Source organism: Pygocentrus nattereri, chromosome 5 (assembly GCF_015220715.1).
Source record: "Pygocentrus nattereri isolate fPygNat1 chromosome 5, fPygNat1.pri, whole genome shotgun sequence".
Classification (NCBI taxonomy): Eukaryota; Metazoa; Chordata; class Actinopteri; order Characiformes; family Serrasalmidae; genus Pygocentrus; species Pygocentrus nattereri.
In genome coordinates, this window is record NC_051215.1 from 4,351,548 (window position 1) to 4,372,201 (window position 20,654).

General features: G+C 42.1%; 1 protein-coding gene across 1 annotated transcript in view; it reads right to left on the reverse strand.

Annotated features, from left to right (window-relative positions):
- Positions 1–20,654, reverse strand: part of kcnh5b (potassium voltage-gated channel, subfamily H (eag-related), member 5b) — an 80,818-nt gene that overhangs the window by 27,257 nt on the left and 32,907 nt on the right. The window contains exons 6-8 of the mRNA XM_037538328.1: positions 19,725–20,117; positions 12,296–12,725; positions 1,589–1,788 (exon numbers count right to left, since the gene is read on the reverse strand). Coding sequence (XP_037394225.1) covers positions 1,589–1,788; positions 12,296–12,725; positions 19,725–20,117 — 1,023 coding nt within the window. The remainder of the gene's footprint in view (positions 1–1,588; positions 1,789–12,295; positions 12,726–19,724; positions 20,118–20,654) is intronic.

Genomic DNA, 20,654 nt, shown 5'->3' on the forward strand with positions numbered 1-20,654 from the left:
AAAATAAGCAAAATGAAACATTAATATCTGGTTAGAAACATTAAAAACACAGATTACGTTACTGCGCATCACTGTTGCATTGCAGTCGCACCAAATAACAAAGGATGGCGGAGACTGTAAAAAAAAAAAAAAAGCCGTTTCATGTCCATCACGCCAGCTGAAGCAATTTCCTGGCTGATGATGCGTTTCCTGTTACTACTGCACATCAGCACGGCCTCCTAATAAGATTTAGTGTAAAAATCTAAGAGGTCTTATACAATTAAATGTGGATTTATTGGATTTATCCAAATCAAGTCGCTACTAATAAATATAAATAAGTATATTTTTATGTTTTTTAAATGTATACAATGTTTACGATGGCCATAAATCATCGACACTGTGGGTCTAAAGGACAGGCATCCAGCTAATGTGTCTCAGAACATGAAAAGCATCTTCCTCTGTAGCTTCTTTCAGGTTCTGTTGGTGAATCCTCTTGGTTTATGATTGTTATGCTACGTTAACCCATTAGAAAGTAATTGCTTGGGATCAATCAGGCCAAGCTTTAAAAGCTGCCCATCTCAGAGCCTAATTTGATATTCCATTTATTTGCCCTGCACTGGTGATTAAAGCATTAAGCTGAAAACATGCGACTGCAAAGACGTCCAGTTGTGAGTTGAGTGGATTAAGTGAAGCCTAATTTTTAACTAGCATGAACTGCTTTGTCTGCAGATGTATTTGTTCTCTTTTAACGAGCCGATGTAGAGGGTACTAGCTCAAAAAAGCCTTTTTGACCACCTAAATTCAGATTTCAAACAGTATCAGCTGAAGAACAAGTAGAAAGGTTTGCTTTGACTCATTCACTGATCAGCACTTTAGATTTACAACCTTTGCCATTCTAACTACACACTAAAGCTACTCGCAAATTCCTGCTAAAACCTTGATCCACGTTTGAAGGATTTTTGGTAGAAAAGCAATCAAGTCAACAAATCAACAGAATCAACTCAGTAGTCTGAGGAAAAAACCATTTGGCATTTAACAGGTGAGTAGTCTGTGCATTACCAGTAATTCTATTTCCAGTGTGTCCCTCACAACTTGAAATATATATATATGACCGACTGGACGTCTGAAGGTTTGTGCGTCAGAAATAAAAACAATTCTAAAAGGTCTGGACGGCTGATGCAGATGGACTGAGCTTTATCATGCTAAATATTCTGGGGGCAGATCTTCTTTGGGCGAACACAAAAAGCAAAATGAAATGAAAATTAGCCATTTGAAAGTAAAATAAAACTGTGATTACATAAATTACAATAACACAAAGTGGACGACTATTAACTGAAGGGTCGTCCAGCATTTGAAATCAGGGATCACTTGTCTTGTGAGTAGCGACCATAGCTTGCAAAACAAGGTATTACAGTTTCACCGTTGGCTCTGTCCTTCGTTTTTATCTGAGCTGTGATGAATTGAGGACTTTCTGATTAGTGTCTTGGTTTAAAATGTTCTCTTTCACCATTTCATTCATTTCAAGAGCAGTTTTCTAATTCGATTCTGTCTCATGACCGAAAATCTCAAGCTTGGTTTCTACCTGCCAGTGAAGCTAGACTATTCTGACCTTCTCAGTGTCGATGCCCTTGGTCATGGACCAGGTGGAGACGATATAGTCCATCACTCGCTCGCTCAGGCCCTTGGGCACCTGGTAGAGCTTCAGGAAGTCCCTCACGTTGTTCAGCATCTCGTGGTAGCGGTTTGTGTTCGCGTACATCTGCTGGAAGATGGTGGTCACGTTACCGAAGATGGTGGCGTAGAGAAGAGCTGGAGAAGGGATGTAGAGACATAATTGGTCACTGAAAAGACAAAGAAAATGGAGGCAGTATAGACTAGTGGAGTAACAGTCCACTAGAGGGCACTGTGGCAGTCGACTAACTGGGGACATGGCCTTACGTCTGCTCTGTTAGTGTGATATTTTACAGCACGTGCGAACACCAGCGGCCATCGGGTGGAAGGCAGGATACACCCTGGACAGGTCTCCAGTCCATCACAGGGCAGACAGACAGACACAGACAGTCACTCACACCCAGGGGCAATTTAGCGTGCTCAATCGACCTGACTGCCTGTCTTTGGACTGTGGGAGGAAACCGGAGAACCTGGAAGAAACCCACACAGACACGGGGAGAACATGCAAACTCCACACAGAGAGGACCCCGGTCACCCGGCCGGGGAACTGAACCCAGGCCTCACAGCCAGGAGGTTTCCTCCCACAGTCAAAGACATGCAGTCAGGCTGACTGGACGTGCTGAATTGCCACTAGGTGTGAGTGTGTATGAGTGAATGTACAGTACATGTCTGTCTGTGTGTTTGCCCTGCGATAGACTGGCGATCTGTCCGGGGTGTATCCTGCCTTCCACTTAGTGACTGCTGGGATGGGCTCCAGAAGGATAATCGGCATAGAAGGTGTGTGTGTGTGTGTGTGTGTGTGTGTGTGTGTGTGTGTGTGTACATCATTTTAACATGGCGGCTGTCCTTCACATTGTGTGAAAAACTCATGATGATTAGACCAACAGAAATGCTGCAAATTCACTTGGGATAAAACATATTTACAATGACTTATATTAAAGTTAAGGTTTTTTCCTTCTCCGGGAAAGTTACCGTTGTGGAGGTGCATGTTTTCCTTTGGACAGTGATGATATCAAAGATAATTACCATTACTGGCAGTTTTGGTATATTAGTGTATTTATATATTTGACACCGGACATGTTTTTATGTAGTTCATTTATTCGTGGGATCAGTTTCTGAGCTGCTGAGCTAAATGTTTATGTTGGTTGAACTGCAGCTGAAACGTGACTGGCGTGTTTGGTGATATGAATAGATAGATTGTTGTTGGCGGAGTGGGAGCAGCCACACACTGCAGTGCATGCTGGGGATTGTAGTGCAGCACATTGTGAAATGAATGTTACTAAAAAATGTAAATTATTTCGCAGGCCGGTTAGGATTGTGTTTCATGCCTGATCTGGCCCACAGGGTTGTGTTTGACATACGGGAGGCGACGTCTTTAAGGAGAAATATTCTAGCAGAGACATTTTTGTATTAATTTGATCTGAAGGAATGCTCAATTATGTGAAATTGGCCTTTGTAGAAAACTTGTAAGCGTTACCACGGTACCCTGTGCACTTTTTCTCCATGGCAACCTCCCCCAAAATAGTTCTGCAAACACTTTATCATCACTCATGACCAAGAAAGAGTGAATAAAACGGAGGAAATATGAAGGGGCAGGGTGAAAAGAGGAGAAAGGAAGGAGGCAAAATGGAGAGAAAAAGAGAGCAGAGTGATTCAGATCACAGCCTGTTATCAGACTGAGTCAGCAATGGCACACTGCTGAGAGAGAGAGAGAGAGAGAGAGAGAGAGAGAGAGAGAGAGAGAGAGAGAGAGAGAGAAAAAGAGAAAAAAGAGAGGAGAGAGATAGAGAGAGAAAAAGAGAAAAAAGAGAGGAGAGAGAGATAGAGACAGAGAGAGAGAGAGAGAGAGAAAGAGAGAGAGAAGAAAAAGAGAGAGAGAAAAACAGAAAAAAGAGAGGAGAGAGAGATAGAGACAGAGAGAGAGAGAGAGAGAGAGAGAGAGAGAGAGAGAGAGAGAGACAATGTTTCAGCTTCAATCTGGCACAAAACTGCCTGGTTGCCTCATTTCTTAAGTCACTCTTAGACTCATGGGACGATCCTCCTCTACACAGCACTGTAAAAGTCAGCATCGTGAACATCATCATATGTTTTCACTTATTTCAACACCTTGCTGGTGACAGTATGGGAAGTATGGAAAGTGGCAGAGCAGATTTTCTGTACTGTTTAACCGCAAGTGGTTGAAAATAAAAGAACAAAACTTTTCTGAACATATTGTCCTGTGTGTGTTTGTGCTTTACTGGTCAAAACAGGATCCACAATCGTAGTCAAGTCACATGCAATACACAAAAGCATAACCAGGCAAAAGGGACCAAGCAAAAGGCAGGTCAGCAAAACAGGTCAAATCAGGAATAAACAGTCAGAAAGTGCCACTCGGTCGCTCTGTGGAAAGAAGCAATACCTCACAACGAGACTATCTACGAGCCCGGGCTTTAAAATAAACTATCAGAGAAGAACAGATGATGCAAATCAGTGCTCTGGGGAGCTGGAGCGCTGGTTGGAGTACGAGAGTGAGGCTGGCGTCATGTGATCTCCCAGGGGATTCTGGGAGATTGAGTCCTAAGGGAGTCGCTTTGAAGTTCTGCAGTTGCACATTTGTTGTCATTTGTGTCAACCAAGAAATGTAATTTTCAGTCTGTTCAAACAGATTTTTCGGTGAATAAAACAAGACAAATATTACACACAATTAAGAGAAAAACATAAAGGCAGAATCTAAAAAATCAGGCCTAATCTAAATTGATTCTGTTAAAAATGTTATTGCTGACACTGCTGGACTGGCTACTGCTGGATAACCGGTCATTTGTGATATCGCCGTGATATGATTCACTATACTAACTTACAAAGAGTAGTGACAGAAAGAAAAGAAGGAAAAATAAGTAAACCGGACTGTGACACCAGCGGGACACCCACACAAAAAGCCAGTGTCAGCTTTGTCATCGGCAGGCCAACAGTGGCCCCACTGTGCTTTTGCTATCTGGGGAGTTCTCCAGCTGATCCAGCTAACATTAATCTCACAACAGCTAAAGCTATTCCCAAAAAAAGAGAGCGGTGATAACCCAGATCAGCTAACGTACAACAGCCTTAAGACCTCCCAGTGAGAAAGAGTAGATCAGCTAACCGAGACTTTCCTCAAACTGGGTGGTGGTTCAGGAATCTCAAATAGACTTAATGGTTTCTGACACTGCCCAACACACTTATCTACAAACACACGACGAAGCTTCATCACACTGCTTGAAAACATTAGTGGTAGCCATCGTGAAGCCTGAATTCTGTCAGAGCTACATTAGTCTTATAGCTCCAGCGCTAAACTAAAGAAGCCAACCTTAGACACCAGGCATGTCTTGGCCGCTTGACCGTATCTGGGAAAAATGGGCAAACTTGAGTTGAGCCTTAACAGCAAACCAGTATAGACCAGAGTGGAAGTGTTACAGAGAAGCTTGAGGAAGAGACTGGGTCGCTCTCAGGAGGATCTGTGTAAACAGCAGATAATGAGGTCTAAAAGGACTTCACTAAGGGAGAGAGAGAGAGAGCAAGGGAGAGAGCGAGAGAGAGAGAGGGAGAGAGAGAGAGGGAGGGAGAGAGCGAGAGAGAGAGAGACGCCTTGACAAACACAATGAAAATCAGCAGAGGGACTTCAGACAATAACAGTTTAAACAGAGCTGCTTAAATGAGCCTCAAACCTCCACCCAGCTCTGCCTTAATCAAGCCTTTTATTTTCCTCATGGATCAAGGACACAGTACAGGCCTCAATCGTCCACCTCTGCTTCCACAGAGAGCTGCCAGTGGTGCTCCAACAGGTGAAGGGTCAGAAAAAAAGGGTTCTGTACACTACAAAAAAAGATGCTGTACAGAACAATTTCTTTAATCTAAAGAACCTGCTGTCTTTAAACACGGCGATAATAATATTAATAATAATAATAACTAGAAAGGTGCATTTCCTGAAGAAAATGCAGAGTGACTGAAATGTTGAAGCAGTTTCTACACAGTTGCAAAGGAGTTTCTGTGGTATTTTAGGGTCTTGATAAGTGGTTGCTGTGATATCCCAAAAGGCTGCTAGGGTGCTGCTAGATAGTTGCTGGGGTCCCCCACATGACACAAGTTGGGTGCACAAACTTTTGCACCTGATTAATTTCAATGGAGAAAAAAAACAGAATTTAACAATGATTGTATGAAAACTGTATATATATATATATATATATATATATATATATATATATATATATATATATATATATATATAAGAGCACTGCTCCCAATCTGACCAGACATTGGACCAAACATTGGACATGAAAACTGTGGGAGTTAGAGGACAAAAACTTGGTAGAAGATGAAGAAAGAAAGAGGAACATCCGTATACCAGCGAATACCAATGGTGTTGCACATTACAGTCACTAATAATAAACTAAGGATGCAACAAGATTTCGGCCAGATATGCTCAAAAGTGCCATTTTTCATTTTTCAGCTGAAAGAGGAAAAAGGCTGAAATTTTGGGCTAAAAAAAAAACAAATTATTAAATTTGTCTATAATGAAATGGAGCAGTAGGGCTTGCATAGACTAATCAGCTAGTCGACTAATAAAAACACTAGTGGGCGCTGTGAGCCGCAGTCGACTGTTTGAGCACAGTGCCTGAAACCCAGCAGGGGTGCAAAACTGCAGTGAACAGTGTGGAGAGAACAGGAATCCGTTTTTCTGCTAAACAGAGTGAACATAGTAGTTTTTGTGTGAAAATGAAAGCTGAAACCAATTCCAATGCAATCTGGCCGAGACTGCACTGAAACACAGTCTCACCAGACAGATCGAGCAGGTTTCCAGAACTGCAGCAGTTGGCAAACGCACAAGGATATTTCATTTACTTGCTACCTACAGTTTCTTGATTCAGGAGAAAATGATGGTGTGAAAGTTTCCTGGTTCAGTGACTCGGCCTATAACTCACCCTGAAAGGCTCACTGTAAGCAGAGAGGCAGCTGCTTGACACGAGAATGTAGCTTGATAAACAATCATTTGTCTGGACTGATAAAACCAGTGCACAGAAGCACAGCTAGCCAGAGTTAGGTTCTCCATGAGAGGAGAGCTTCTGAGAGCTGTGGTGATTTTAGCGTGCAGTTTACATCAGTCAGTGTAGTGTCCTGTGTGCGGACTGCCTGAGGCTGAATGAAGAATGAAATATAAGAATGAAATATAAGAAAATCTTGCCTCACTTCTCACTTCTCACTTCTCAAACCACAGCATCTGTTGCTAGAACCAGTCCCTGTTGGCAACTCTCAAAGCACTTTTCACAGACTAGAACTTGCATGTTTTTTAATACGGTAATGATGACAGGTCGAGTACCCGACTACTTCTTTATAGCCAACATCAGTAAAAATCTATGATCGTGCAGCTGTGATCTTTTATGTTTTCACACCAGATGAATTTTCCCAGCACGCAAGACAATATTGTTACATTAAGCCCTGTAAAAGTGAAAGAAATTCACATACAGCAGGGAAGTGGATCCGAGGACAAGCAGAGACACAGCAACAAACAGGCTAACATACTCAGACTCACACACACATTATATATATATGTATATATACGCACACCCCTGTGCTGACGTCTCTGGACATGTTCTGATGTCAAGGTGGACCAGGTTGTCATTGGTTGGGTCAGAGTGACAGTTCTTCGTTATTTAATTTTCTGTTCCAATGACACACACACACACACACACACACACACACACACACACACACACATACACACACAGTCCTGACATTCTGCTCCATGGGGTCAAACATTCCGGTTTAAGTACATTTAAAAACATCACATTAGTAGAAATTCATTATCTGTGATGTCATCATGGCACAGACAAACAAACCTGTCCAAAACATTTCCACTCTTTCCATGTTATACTGCACTCACTGGCCACTTTATCAGAAACACCTGCCTTGTGTTTCTACTCACTGGACACTTTATTAGAAACACCTGCCTTGTGTTTCTACACACTGGCCACTTTATCAGAAACACCTGCCTTGTGTTCCTACACACTGGCCACTTTATTAGAAACACCTGCCTTGTGTTTCTACACACTGGCCACTTTATTAGAAACACCTACCTTGTGTTTCTACTCACTGGACACTTTATTAGAAACACCTGACTTGTGTTTCTACTCACTGGACACTTTATTAGAAACACCTGACTTGTGTTTCCACTCATTGGCCACTTTATCAGAAACACCTGCCTTGTGTTTCTACTCACTGGCCACTTTATTAGAAACACCTGACTTGTGTTTCCACTCACTGGCCACTTTATTAGAAACACCTGACTTGTGTTTCTACTCACTGGCCACTTTATCAGAAACACCTGCCTTGTGCATCTACTCACTGGCCACTTTATTAGAAACACCTGACTTGTGTTTCCACTCACTGGCCACTTTATTAGAAACACCTGCCTTGTGTTTCTACTCACTGGCCACTTTATTAGAAACACCTGCCTTGTGCATCTACTCACTGGCCACTTTATTAGAAACACCTGCCTTGTGCATCTACTCACTGGCCACTTTATTAGAAACACCTGCCTTGTGCTTCCACTCACTGGACACTTTATTAGAAACATCTACCTCGTACTTCCACCCACTGGCCAATTTATTAGAAACCTATCCTGTAGGGTCCACTGAATAAGTGGACAATTACAAACTTGTAGCTCATCTGTTGCTGCTCGATTTATCAGTGATAAGTAGTTGTATCTAATGAGGTGAACAGTGAGTATAGATTCTGTTCTGTTCTTTGTCTCGCTCTTTTTCTCTCTATTTCTCTGGTCCTCACACACATAGCTCAAAATGAAGGATAATCTGTCGGCTTCCACAAACACTCAAAAAGCAAGAGGCTAAAACCGATGACTGATGGAAAAGACAGATGATAGGCAGCTTAAATGGAAGAAGAACAGACAGCTGCTGGGTCATGCTGCCTCATATCTCTGTCAAACTTTCAACTAGTCACAATCATTCCTCCCTGAAGTGGCGCTCAGAGCCATTCATTCAGAGCCTTTTTTCTGGAAAGTGTGGTGGGACAATCGAGGAGCAGGAGTGTTTTAGACTCGTTTCAGTGGATGGCTGGTCTGAGTCTTCGTTTTCTTGAAAAGTTAACACCCAAATGTAATTTCTTAATAAACGTTGATAAAAACATCATAAACATGTCACGTGTTCCTGCTCGGAAGTCATAAATAAAAAGGTGAATGTATGAGATTTTCTTTGTTTGGATGGTTTACAGTGTCCCAAACATATAAATCACTCCCCAGTTCATACATCATGGAAACTAAGCTGCAAAAACAATCTGCTTTGAACTGACCACAACAGTCACAACAATGAATATATTTACATATGTCCAGCAGTTTAGCCCCAGCCATCCACACTGAAGTGTAGTGGAGTGCTGTTCCTGCAGACAGTCTACAGCACAGTGAACTGTGGGAAAACGATTAAACGTTGTGCTGTTACTGGCTGAAAGGAAGCAAATGGATCAATGCAGCATTCCTGAGACTCCACACCTCCAAAAAGTACGGAAGTCCAGAGTGGCCACGAGCTGCAGCTATCATTTTCTGGATTGTCATCTTGTTATCTCAAGATCTCAAGTTAACAACTTATTGTCTCAAAATAACAACTGTTATCTTGAAATCGCTAGATGCTTAACTCATTGTCTCAAGGTAATAACTTTATCTTGAGATCACAAGATATTTAACTGATCTCAAGACAACAACTTTGCTATCTTGAAATCACAAGTTATCTATCTTGTGATCTCAAATGAACAACTTTGCTATCTTGAGATCACAAGATACTTAACTCGTTGTCTCAAGATAACACCTTTACTGTCTTGAGATCACCAGATATTTAACTCGTCTCAAGATAACAACATTGCTATCTTAAAATCACAAGTTAAATATCTTGTGATCTCAAGATAACAACTTTGCTACCTTGAGATCGCTAGATGCTTACGTCGTCTCAAGATAACTTTGCTATCTTGAGAACACATGATAGTTAACTCCTTTCCTCAATATAACAATCCAGAAAATTATTACTACCTCAAGGCTTTTCAGGACCTTTGCAAAAAACAGAAAATTGCTGAAAATAAATTTTCATTCTAAATCTAAACATCTGTTCTGTACATTTCAGCCTGGACTGCTTTGTGAATGAGACATAACACAGGGCAGCCAATCAGAACAGACATAGTTTACATATATCAGTCTATCATTGACTAAAGTACAGAAATCTGAAATGCATCTGTCCTTACACAGACAAGCTGTACTGAACCTATGAAACAGGGCTGTTGACACACCTGCTCATATAAAATATATGGTAAACAATCAGCCTTGGAGCTGCTGCTGCATGTGTACTTCTAAAATGTCTGGAAAGAGCATAAAAAAAACAAAAAAAACTTTATGACTTTGAGAAGAAAAAAAATGGATTTATAAATAACTGAAGAACGGCTCGATAATGTCTGTGTGTGTGTGTGTGTGTGTGTGTGTGTGTGTGTGTGTGCGCGCTTGCTCAGCATACCAGTGCATCCAATTCTCTCATATCATCCGCTGATCAAATTAAATAGGCCATTACACTAAACTGGAATCTGTACGTTTGAGGGAGACAGCGTGAAAGGAAAAAAAGATGGAAAATGTCAAAATAGGGCAGGCTGTCCTTCCTGCCTTGTGTCTGATCTCTTTCTGCTCTGAAGGGACTGAAATCGATCACATCTCTGAATTTATAGAAGCTTCAGAGTTGAAAAAGAAAAAAAACTCTCTCTGCTTTATGATCAATGAAGAAGCAGAACATGATAGAATCAGAAGGCTCTTATTTTCAAGGAACAGTCTGGTGAAAACTCAGATTTTACCCAATTCCTCCGTCCTCAGCTGAAATTGGTTCCGCCTGAGGCGACAAGGCTGATGTGCTAACCATACTGGCTAGGTTATATGAGATTAGGTGTGGAAACTCCATTTCTGTACAAGACGCTAAAACTTCCCAGTGTGGCTTTGACTTTTTAAGATGTTCATCCCTAGTCTGTAGTTCGCTTCTCTGGCTTGGCACTAGAGCTGTGCCTGATACACCCCCACCGGTAGACGGCGAGGGGACCTCCTGATCAGATGCCCGAACAACATTAACTGGCTCCTCTGAACGTGGAGGAGTAGCGGCTTCACTCTGAGCTCCTCAGAGATGACCGAGCTCCTCACCCTGTCAAGTAGATGCTTCAGATGCCGTCTCCCGGTGGGGGTGTATCAGGCACAGCTCTAGTGCCAAGCCAGAGAAGCGAACTACAGACTAGAGACGCAAAGATTTTCGACTTAGTCGACTAAAATCGACGACCAAATTAGTTGGCAACTAATTTAGTAGTCGACTGGCTGCCTCGAGAACAAAATCCTCCAAAAGTGCGGCAGCTAAACTAAGAAAACAAAGTTGTCAGTTGTGTCATTTGTAAAGCCGAGCTTCGCTGGCTATGGGAGCACATCCTCCATGATGGAGCATCTCAATAGGATACGCAGCAGCTCACTAGCCACGTTTACATGCAGCCTAATAATCCATTAATAATCTGACTAATACCTCAATCTGAATAAAATACGTCTGTAAACACCTCAATAATCTAGTCAGTTTGAGGCTATTTGGGATACAGTTTCTATCTGATTGAACGAGGTGGGTAATTCTGTAAATAATCAGTTAAATAGAAGAACAATATCCATGTAAATGCCTGTATCTGATTACATTCCCTATCGGAACGTTTAAGTCCGTACTGCATGTGCGTCGCGTCACAGCGAAAGTTTATAACGTTCTACATGGTGGAGCAGAAACTGGTCTGCAATGGAGGCGAAGTTTATGCTCTGAGCTTTACAAGACGGATGTCCAGCTTATGTGTCTCAGAGCACGACGTCTTGCCTTCTTCAATAAGGACACGCGAAGGACGTTTTTCTGAGTCTGACGTCATTTTAAAGCAACTAAAAACACAAGCACTGCTCACTGCTGCTCATCTCACTCTGACTGGACCTCACGTGATGTTCGTTGTCATGGTAACTTTTACTCTAAGCGGTTCTCCTTGCATGTGCATCAATTTGCATCAGTAGCGCACATGTACACAAAGCTTTCCCATCAAACTGTTGAACAGAATGTGCGTATAAACACCTCAGTCTGAATCTGTAATCGGAATGTGTTCAATCGGATTGGCAAAAATCTGTGCAATGTCGCACTGTGAAGAAGAGTAATCTTGGTAAGATACATCCCAAACCGCATCCCAAACTAGCATGATTGATAATGTGTAAAAATAGTGCATATACCATTAGAAGTGCATTTCTTAGTGTGACGTGAAATACAGCAGTGTGTGCATTGGGACGCGGAGATAGATGTGCTAGAGAGCCAGTTAGCTAATGTTAACGTATAAAGCCGTCCTACTTCCGTCATTACTGTCTTCACTGTTCATTACCAAATACATAAAACAACCTCAAGCCAAATCTATATAACATTTAATTGGCAATGTAGTGATTCATAATCCGATTAATCGATTATCCCTTTCAGTAACTGATCGATTATTCGACTATCAAATTAGCCGCTTGTTGCAGCCCTACTACAGACATCGGCAAACATGCCTAGGCTGACTGACTATGTGTGGACTCAGGTAGGAAAACCATGTAATATAGATTGACACTTACATCCCACCATCATCATGGCCACCGAGAAGATCTTCTCTCCATCTGTGGTCGGTGCGATGTTCCCAAATCCAATGGTGGTCAGACTTGTCATGGTGAAGTAGAGGGACGTAATGTAGAGAGAGTGTTTCCCAGGGCCACCTTCCCAGTGTCCAGAGCCGCTAGAATTGTAGCGGTAAGGAGAGCCGATGCTCGTTGCTAACTGGTAGAGCCAGCTGTCTGTTTTGATGGTGTTTGTGAGCTCATCGATGACTTCGTAGTCTCCAATGCTGTACCAGATACAGGCCAGCCAATGAGCCACCAGCCCAAACACACACACCAATAAGACCAAAACAGCAGCACCGTATTCCAGATAATGGTCCAGTTTCCGTGCCACACGTCCCAACCGCAGCAGTCGCACCACCTTCAGGGAGCTAAACAAACTGCTAATCCCCTGAAAGATAACAGAATGAACTCGTTAGGCCTCTGAAAACATTCACTGCCAACATGCACGGAAACCCTTAGACTGCAAACACATGATGGGAGATTAAGTGATTCCAAGGTCAATTTATGTTATCCTGAGTACAATTTTCCACCGAACGTCACTGGATCCTCACATTTATGAGCTAACACAGCTGCGCACAGCTGAGTTGACACTGCTTGAAAGTAAGTTTACTATAATGCTTTATCTGTGGTGAAACATGACCAGAGCTAGGCCTTGTGCTCGGACCACAAACGTCAAAATTCAGCCAAAAGTGTGGTAAACAATACACATCTATGATAATGCTATTTTCTCCTGGCGTCTATATAGAATTCTATTAGTATGTTAGTGATTTATTTTGGGTTTTTCAGTCTGTGCATGTGTGAATAGAGACAGTGGTACTCGAAATAAGCGAGCGGCGTTGCTGCATGCAGTGACGCTGAAACCAAGTACATGCTTGACGAAATAAGGGCTTTAAATTTTTGCCATCTTCTAGTTGATGTAGGTTCATATTCTCAGGAAATGTGGCACAATGTTTTTTTTTTTTTAAAGCTGCGGTATGAAGTTTTACATTATGTTCACATCACGTCTTCTTCTGTGAGTCTATTGGCTGGTTTCTGATTTCTGTCTGACTCATGTAGACCCAGAGTTTACCATCATCTGATGATTATCAAGTAACGCTGCCCACAGGTGTTTAAAATCTGTCTGATCCACTCGTACCAGCACAACACACACTAACACACCACCACCACGTCAGTGTTACTGCAGTGCTGAGAATGATCCACCACCCAAACGATACCTGCTCTGTGAGGGTCCACGGGGGTCCTGACCACTGAAGAACAGGGTAACAAAGTATCAGAGAAACAGATGGACTACAGTCTGTAACTGCAGAACTACAAAGTGCAGCTATACAGTAAGTGGAGCTGATAAGATGGACAGTGAGCGCAGAAACGAGGAGGTGGTCAGAATGTTACGCCTGATCGATGTCGTAGCCAGTGAAATGAAACCATCATAAAGTCTCTGACCCAGGTTCACTTTCAGCAGGCAGAGAACCTGCTAACAAATCATCCGGAGATGCTGATCCCTATAAAAGAGCTGCAGACTAGTCTTCAGTTTGAAAACCGACCACAAAAGGTCACATTTGAAATGGAACGAATCTGCTATTTAGCCTATTTATTAAATTGCTTCCATTTGCTTCTGACTGCCTCAGAGTTGATAATGAATACACTTTGTGCAGCTTTCTCACATGGCAGGCTTTTCTGAAAGATGTAAAATTAACTTTATAATGGTTTAGCGTTTTTGTTGGAAGTTATAATTAAAAGCTAAAAGCCATTTATGTTAAAAAATGATAAGAACAGCCCAAAGCATAAGAAACAGAGCGAAGAGCAAAATACTCTCCAACATTTGTAACATGAAACGAACTGAACGAGTGATGTTTGCTGATGGACCTCATAAATTCATTAACAAAGGCCTGCAAAAGCTCAGTAAAGCATAGATGTTCGAACTGAGCTAAAGCGCACTGGTCCAGCTGAGATCCCGAACAGCCTTGCCTGACAACTGTCCACTTAAAAGTCTCCTTCAGAGATTTACCTAAGATGAGGTTGGTTAGTGCAGTGGGTAACACCTCTGCCTGCTACACTGCAGACTGGGGTTCAGTCCCCCACCAGGGCAACCACCCCACGCTACACCAATAAGAGTCCTTGGGCAAGACTCCTAACAACACCTTGGCCTACCCATGTAAAATGATCAAAGCGTCAGCCAAATGCCATAAATGTAATCAGCCTGGAGTTTCTAGAGCTGCTAAACCAGCACTGTAGAAGGTCATGCAGAGAAAGAGAAGCATCACATGCTCGGTATTGGTTAGCTAAATGGAATTTTTTAGATAAAAACACTGCAGATTGCATAATATTGATAATAATACATACATGTACATAGTACATCGCATTTCATTTTAGCATGCTGTTTTGCGGCTAAGTGGAAAACTTAGCTAATGGTACCTTGTGATCTGAAGGGAGATTAAAGGATTTAGCTCCAGGCTCTGATGCTTGTGTGTGTATTTTGCTGTTTAGGCCCCAACCTCATCACAGACCTCCCCTAGGAACACATATAAGCTGAACTCCAACAGCACTTTTAACAAACAGCATAAAAAAAAGTTCAGCACTTCTCCAGAGAGATTAAACGGCATAATCAGAAACTCCTACATCAAATGACGGCTGGTAAACAAGCACTGCATAGGGCTATTTTTTATATTTTTGAGATGAGGGAGACTAGCATAGCACTGGAAAAGATCCAGCCGATTGGATATCCAGTGTACAGTTACACAAAGACTGCACAGCTATCACTGAATTAGCTCAGGCATCTCTGCAACTTAAACAGTGTACAGTAGTGTGGCATAAACCTACAGCTTCTACAGCACTGGGTTGTGGGCAACAAGGCTAATAACACCTCTAGTTTCTCAGATGAAGCTTTTATTGCTATGAGGCTAATGCTGTTATGACCTGTGCAAAACCCCACACTGTTTAACAGTAAGTCTTCTGAAACTTCCAGCTCCCACAGCACTTGGTTGGGTCAATGAGGCACCAACTGATTTGATGCTAGTGTTAATATGATCTGTGGAGATGATTTGGCTAATACACCAGCAGCGGTGCAGGAGAGTGCACCCCCTACAGCTACAGAAAGGTCATGATTGATTGAGCCTGGGCTGGTTTAGAGATAGGAGGAGGCACAAAACACTCTAGAGTCACTGTTTCTGGGGCAGGAACTGAAGAAAAATTAGCCAACGAGCTGCAGTTCATTAAAAAAGTAAGTAGCCACAAAAGCGTAATCTGGAGGAATGTTAGTAAGGGACAAGGCCAAAAAAAAAAACCAGCATTGGCTGGCCGTGATCTTTGGGCCATCATTTCATTAAAAACATGATTCTGTAGTGGAAATCACTGCATGGGCTCAGAAACACTTCTGAAAAGATCTGTCTGTGAACACAGTTCATCACTGCATCCACAAATGCAAGTTTGCAAAGAATGCAAAGAAGAAACCAAATATAAACAGGATTCAGAAATGCTGCCACCTTCTCTGGGCCTGAGCTCATTTAAAATGGACTTGAGGGGAAGTGGAGAACTGTTGTGTGGTCGGACAAATCATCATTTGAAACTCTAACATGAAGACACCACTCAGATGAAATGGTTCCTCAGAAAAGGGCAACATCCAAATTTCATTTTAAAAAAGGTAAGCAGGGGTCAAGTTAATTTAACCATTCTAGTTAGCTCAGCTAAGTCCACTCAACCAGGTAGCTTAGCCCTCATAATGTCCAAATTTCTTCATTAGATGGAAACTGGGTTAAGTAGTTTGGTAGCAACCCTGCTGAGAAAAAGACCATTACAGGCATTAGTATTAAAATCTGATGGTTTGGCTTTCTAATCAAAATTGGTGTAAATGGTTGCCATTAAACACTGCTAATTAGGACACGTTTTAGATTCCATTAGCAAACCACGAAATCCTTCTGGAATTAGTTCTAGTTTCACAAAAGGGAACTCCATTGATTTTGCAAAATGAAGTAATTATTTAATGGTTTAGATGTGAACAAAGTCTCTGAGTGCTTTGGTGTGGAATTTCTAGAGAGATTTACAGTCAGAATTGTTCACCACTGCTGTACTAGGAACCAGACGTCATTATACCTACACTACAGACATCACCACTGCTGTGTCTGCTGTGTCTAATAAAGTTTTATATGTCCTGTTGGTGAATAATCTGCGCTAATCTGGAAAACATACGTTTCCTTTGGGTAGTATTTTTTCCTTACAGCGCCCTGCATGTACCTCTCCGCCCTGCACGCCTTTCGGGTCTGAATGCAAAGCGGCAGATTTACACACCCGCCGTTTCAGTCCAGCTGATCCTGGAATCAAGGTAGGAAACGTCTGTGAGAACGTACTGATATCACTGTTAGCCGTTAGCTTAGATCAGACCGTCTAATGTGGGCCACGCAAAAAATCACAAAACTATCTACCTCCCCCACCTCCCCCACCTCCCCCACCTACCTCACTTGGCCCATTCACTGGTAAGCAGAGAAGCAAGTAGTTTCTATTCACTCTGGGTTGTTCTCCCTCCCTCTCTCTCTCTCTCTCTCTCTCTCTCTCTCTCTCTCCCTCTCTTTCTCTCTCTCTCTCTCCTCTTCTCTCTCTCTCTCTCTCTCTCTCTCTCTGTCTCTCTTTCTCTCTCTGTGTCTCTCTCTCCTTCTCTCTCTCTCTGTCTCTCTGTGTGTGTCTCTCTCTCCTTCTCCTTCTCTCTCTCTCTCATTCTCTCTCTCACTCCTCTCTACCTATCTCTCCTTCTCTCACTCTCTTTCTCTACCTCTCTCTCCTTCTCTCTCTCTCTCTCTCTTTCTCTCTCTCTCTTCTCTCTCTCTCTCTGTCTCTCTCTCTCTTCTCTCTCTCTCTCTGTGTCTCTCTCTCTTCCTTTCTCTCTCTCTGTCTCTCTCTCTCCATCTCTCTCTCTACCGCTCTCTACTTCTCCATCTCCTTCTCTCTCTCTCTGTCTCTCTGTGTGTCTCTCTCACTCCTCTCTACCTCTCTCTCCTTCTCTCTCTCTCTGTCTCTCTCTCTCTCTCTCTCTCTCTCTCTCTCTCTCTCTCTCTCTCTCTCTCTGTGAGTCCCCCTTTAAACCATTAGAATCCTTTACACTGTGATAAAACAGGAAAAAACAAAATACTGACAAGATCCAAGCTGCCAGTGGACCGGTCATCACAAGCAGATCCTTTGGCCTGTCTGGTGGAAACTGTTTGAAACCCACATCAATTTGCCAAAGTTCACATTAAACTACTTTTTAAAGTGCAGATTTCCTCACCCAACACACGAGATTCCGCCTTTTCCGCTATCGCCATCTCTCTGCGCAACACTTTAGTGTTGAACACAGCTCTGCTTTGCTTTTCTACCCTTCTGTCTCTCTACATGGAGGATCAATTAATCTCCAAAAGTATTGATCCCTCCAAAGCTGCGCAAATCCTCAGGCTTTAGTTCGTTTGAAGAGAGTTGAGAGAGAAGCAGCTAGGCTGGCCTCACAACAGGGAGAGCCTTTTAATCTTCACGGTTTTTAGAACTAAAATCGCTTGATGTCAAGACCAGTTTAAGGGGCTAAGTACAGGTTTCATTTGTAAACAGCCTGTATTAGTTATGATTAGCACTGGTCTGCTGTGTGGCTTTGCTTGAGCTTTTTATTTCAATCCTTTAAGGGATTTAGAGTTATTTCATTACATTTTCTCCAGATTAAGCTGTGAGAAAAGCTACAACTGCCAAGCCAAAGTCTAGCCTGATCCCACTCATTCAATAGACTTTCACAGGCAATGTTAGCATAGCTATGCAGTATTTTTATTTATTTATTTATTTATTTTGAGGACTTTGTTTTGGATGGTTTACAGTTACAGTTGTTTTTAAATAGCTGCTGCAAATCTGAATCCTGCCTCTAGCATCCTCCCTGAGCCCGGGGTAGCGCATGACGTGCTAGAAGAATGCACTCATTTTTGGCAAAAATCTCTGACTACTTTCAACAGTTAAAAAAAACTAAAACTCTAATATTTATAGTCTTTAGATGCTTTAGATGCTATTTTGATGTTGTATATGCTATATTCGCTTAAGATGTGGCTTGACACTCATTAACTCACATTTAGCAGTCTGAAGGTTCTCCACAAGGGGGCACTGTTAGCACTACAGGTTCTTCAGAAGAGAGGAGCTTTGGATCAGAGACATTATATCCTTCTTAATTGTAATAATTCTAAATCATATCAAAATAGCAAATCATTTTGAAATTTCACAATGCAATGAATCCCAGATAGTGCGCATATTTCAGTCCGCAGACGCAGTTTTTCCTATAATATGTGAATGAAACTATATAATAATAAAATGAATGGTACTGTTGGATTTGCATTATATTTGCATTTGACTATGAGTCTGCACTTCTGATTTCTTTCTTTTTGCTCCAATGTCAAATAATGACCAAAAAAAAAATCATAATATGTTCTACTTACAAACACAAATCTAGTATAGATTCTAAACTTGAAAGTTTAGAATCTGCACATTAAACAGAATATCTTCAGTAAAAATCACTGTGCTGTGAACGGACTGCAGTACTGCTCACAGGGACCACCAAGCATATTGAGAGAAAGTAAGTAAAAAGCCAGTTTGCTTGAACTGAGGGGGCTAACAACTTATTTTCTTGACAAATAGGCTAAAAGATTGCTAATATTTATGGCATTTATGGCATTTGGCTGACGCTCTTATCCAGAGAGGCCAAGGCGGTGTTAAGAGTCTTGCCCAAGGACCCTTATTGGTATAGTGTAGGGTGCTTGAACCCCAGTCTACAGCATAGAAGGCAAATGTGTTAACCACTACACTAACCAACCACCAATAGGCTCCTCTATTAATATTCAGTGTTTTAACTGTAGTATTTACTGAATGTTCTCTGTAAACCTGCAATATAAAAATGTGCATAACGTAAGGAACATGTAACTTGAATGTAGACATTTTTGTAGTATAAAACTCTGTGTGGTGTGGCACTGTTAGCATGGTGCTAACATAACACAGGAAGTTCCATAGAGGTGCTAGGGTAAATCTCCATCATCACTGCAGTAGTTTGGAAGCCAGTGACTACTTATGTACTGTACTTATACTATATTATAAAATGTTCATTACTATACGACAAGGAAAAATGTAGTGAAATGACTGCAAGTCTTCGGCTGTTCTCAGTCTGATCTAAATGAACTATATTTCTTAGCAAAATTGATCATTGTGATTATTATTCATTCTAGCTTAAAATAGGTATTGAAATTTGTTGTTTATCTTACATTTCTGGGATTTTTTTAAAGAAGCAATAAGCCACATAGAGCCGTGCATTACAGTGATTTTACCCCAACTAAGGCGTTTGCATCTGAGTGCAGTAACTAATGATGAAAATACATTAATGCAGAGCTTCTCACGCTCTATTCACCTCATCCACGTTTTCAAAAGCATTGATGATGTCATAGGGCAAGCATGACAGCAGGTCTATGACGAACCAGGTCTTCAGATAGTTCATCCGAATCAGCTTGGGGTCGGAGATCACCTCGCCTCCAGGCCCCACGAATGTGGTGTGGAAGTTCAGCACAATGTCCACCAGGAAGATGACGTCCACCACACTGTCCAGCACCAGCCAGGTGACGTTGTTCTGCTTGGTCTTGAAGGAGACGTTGTAGGGCACCATGATGGCTGTGTAGAAGGTGAGGATGAGGATGACCCAGTCCCAGGTGGTCTTGAAGGTGCAGTAGTGTAGGATGATGTGAGGGGGGGTCTTGGGAGCCTCCTGCTTGTACTGAGGCAGAATGTCCGAGCCCAGCTGGAACACCTGAGAAAGCCGAGAGATAAATGATTAACTTTTAGAGTTTGCAGTTACTGCCAGCTAATAACAAAAGTATGTTGTAATTTTCTTGCTGAAAAATGACGTGCAGGTTCTAAACGTCTGTGATCTGAATTTGAGGAAAAGTTATTATGTGTATAGTATTATTTAGCGGTATTTCTGGCATGAATACAAACACGTCCGAAGCGTGGACCAAAACCTGTAAATCTGCAAACGTATCTCACTAATTACATAATTGTGTATAGAATTAAATACCCTGTCATAACGATCTGAAGGTGGAGTATCAGCTGCATTGATTTTTGAATGTTGTAATAGATTATAATCATTTTCAATACAGAATTGTGGCATGTGCCTGACCCCCGGGGCCTGATGACGGCCACTAGAGCCGGCAGGAAAGTGGGACCCAAACACAGAGGGAATAAAAAGCCCTGTAAGGACGACAGGGGAGAACCACAAGTGAGGGGGGTGGAGCGCAAAGCCTGAGGCCCGCCGAGGGAAGCGAGTGATGGCAGGAGGAGGAAGGCG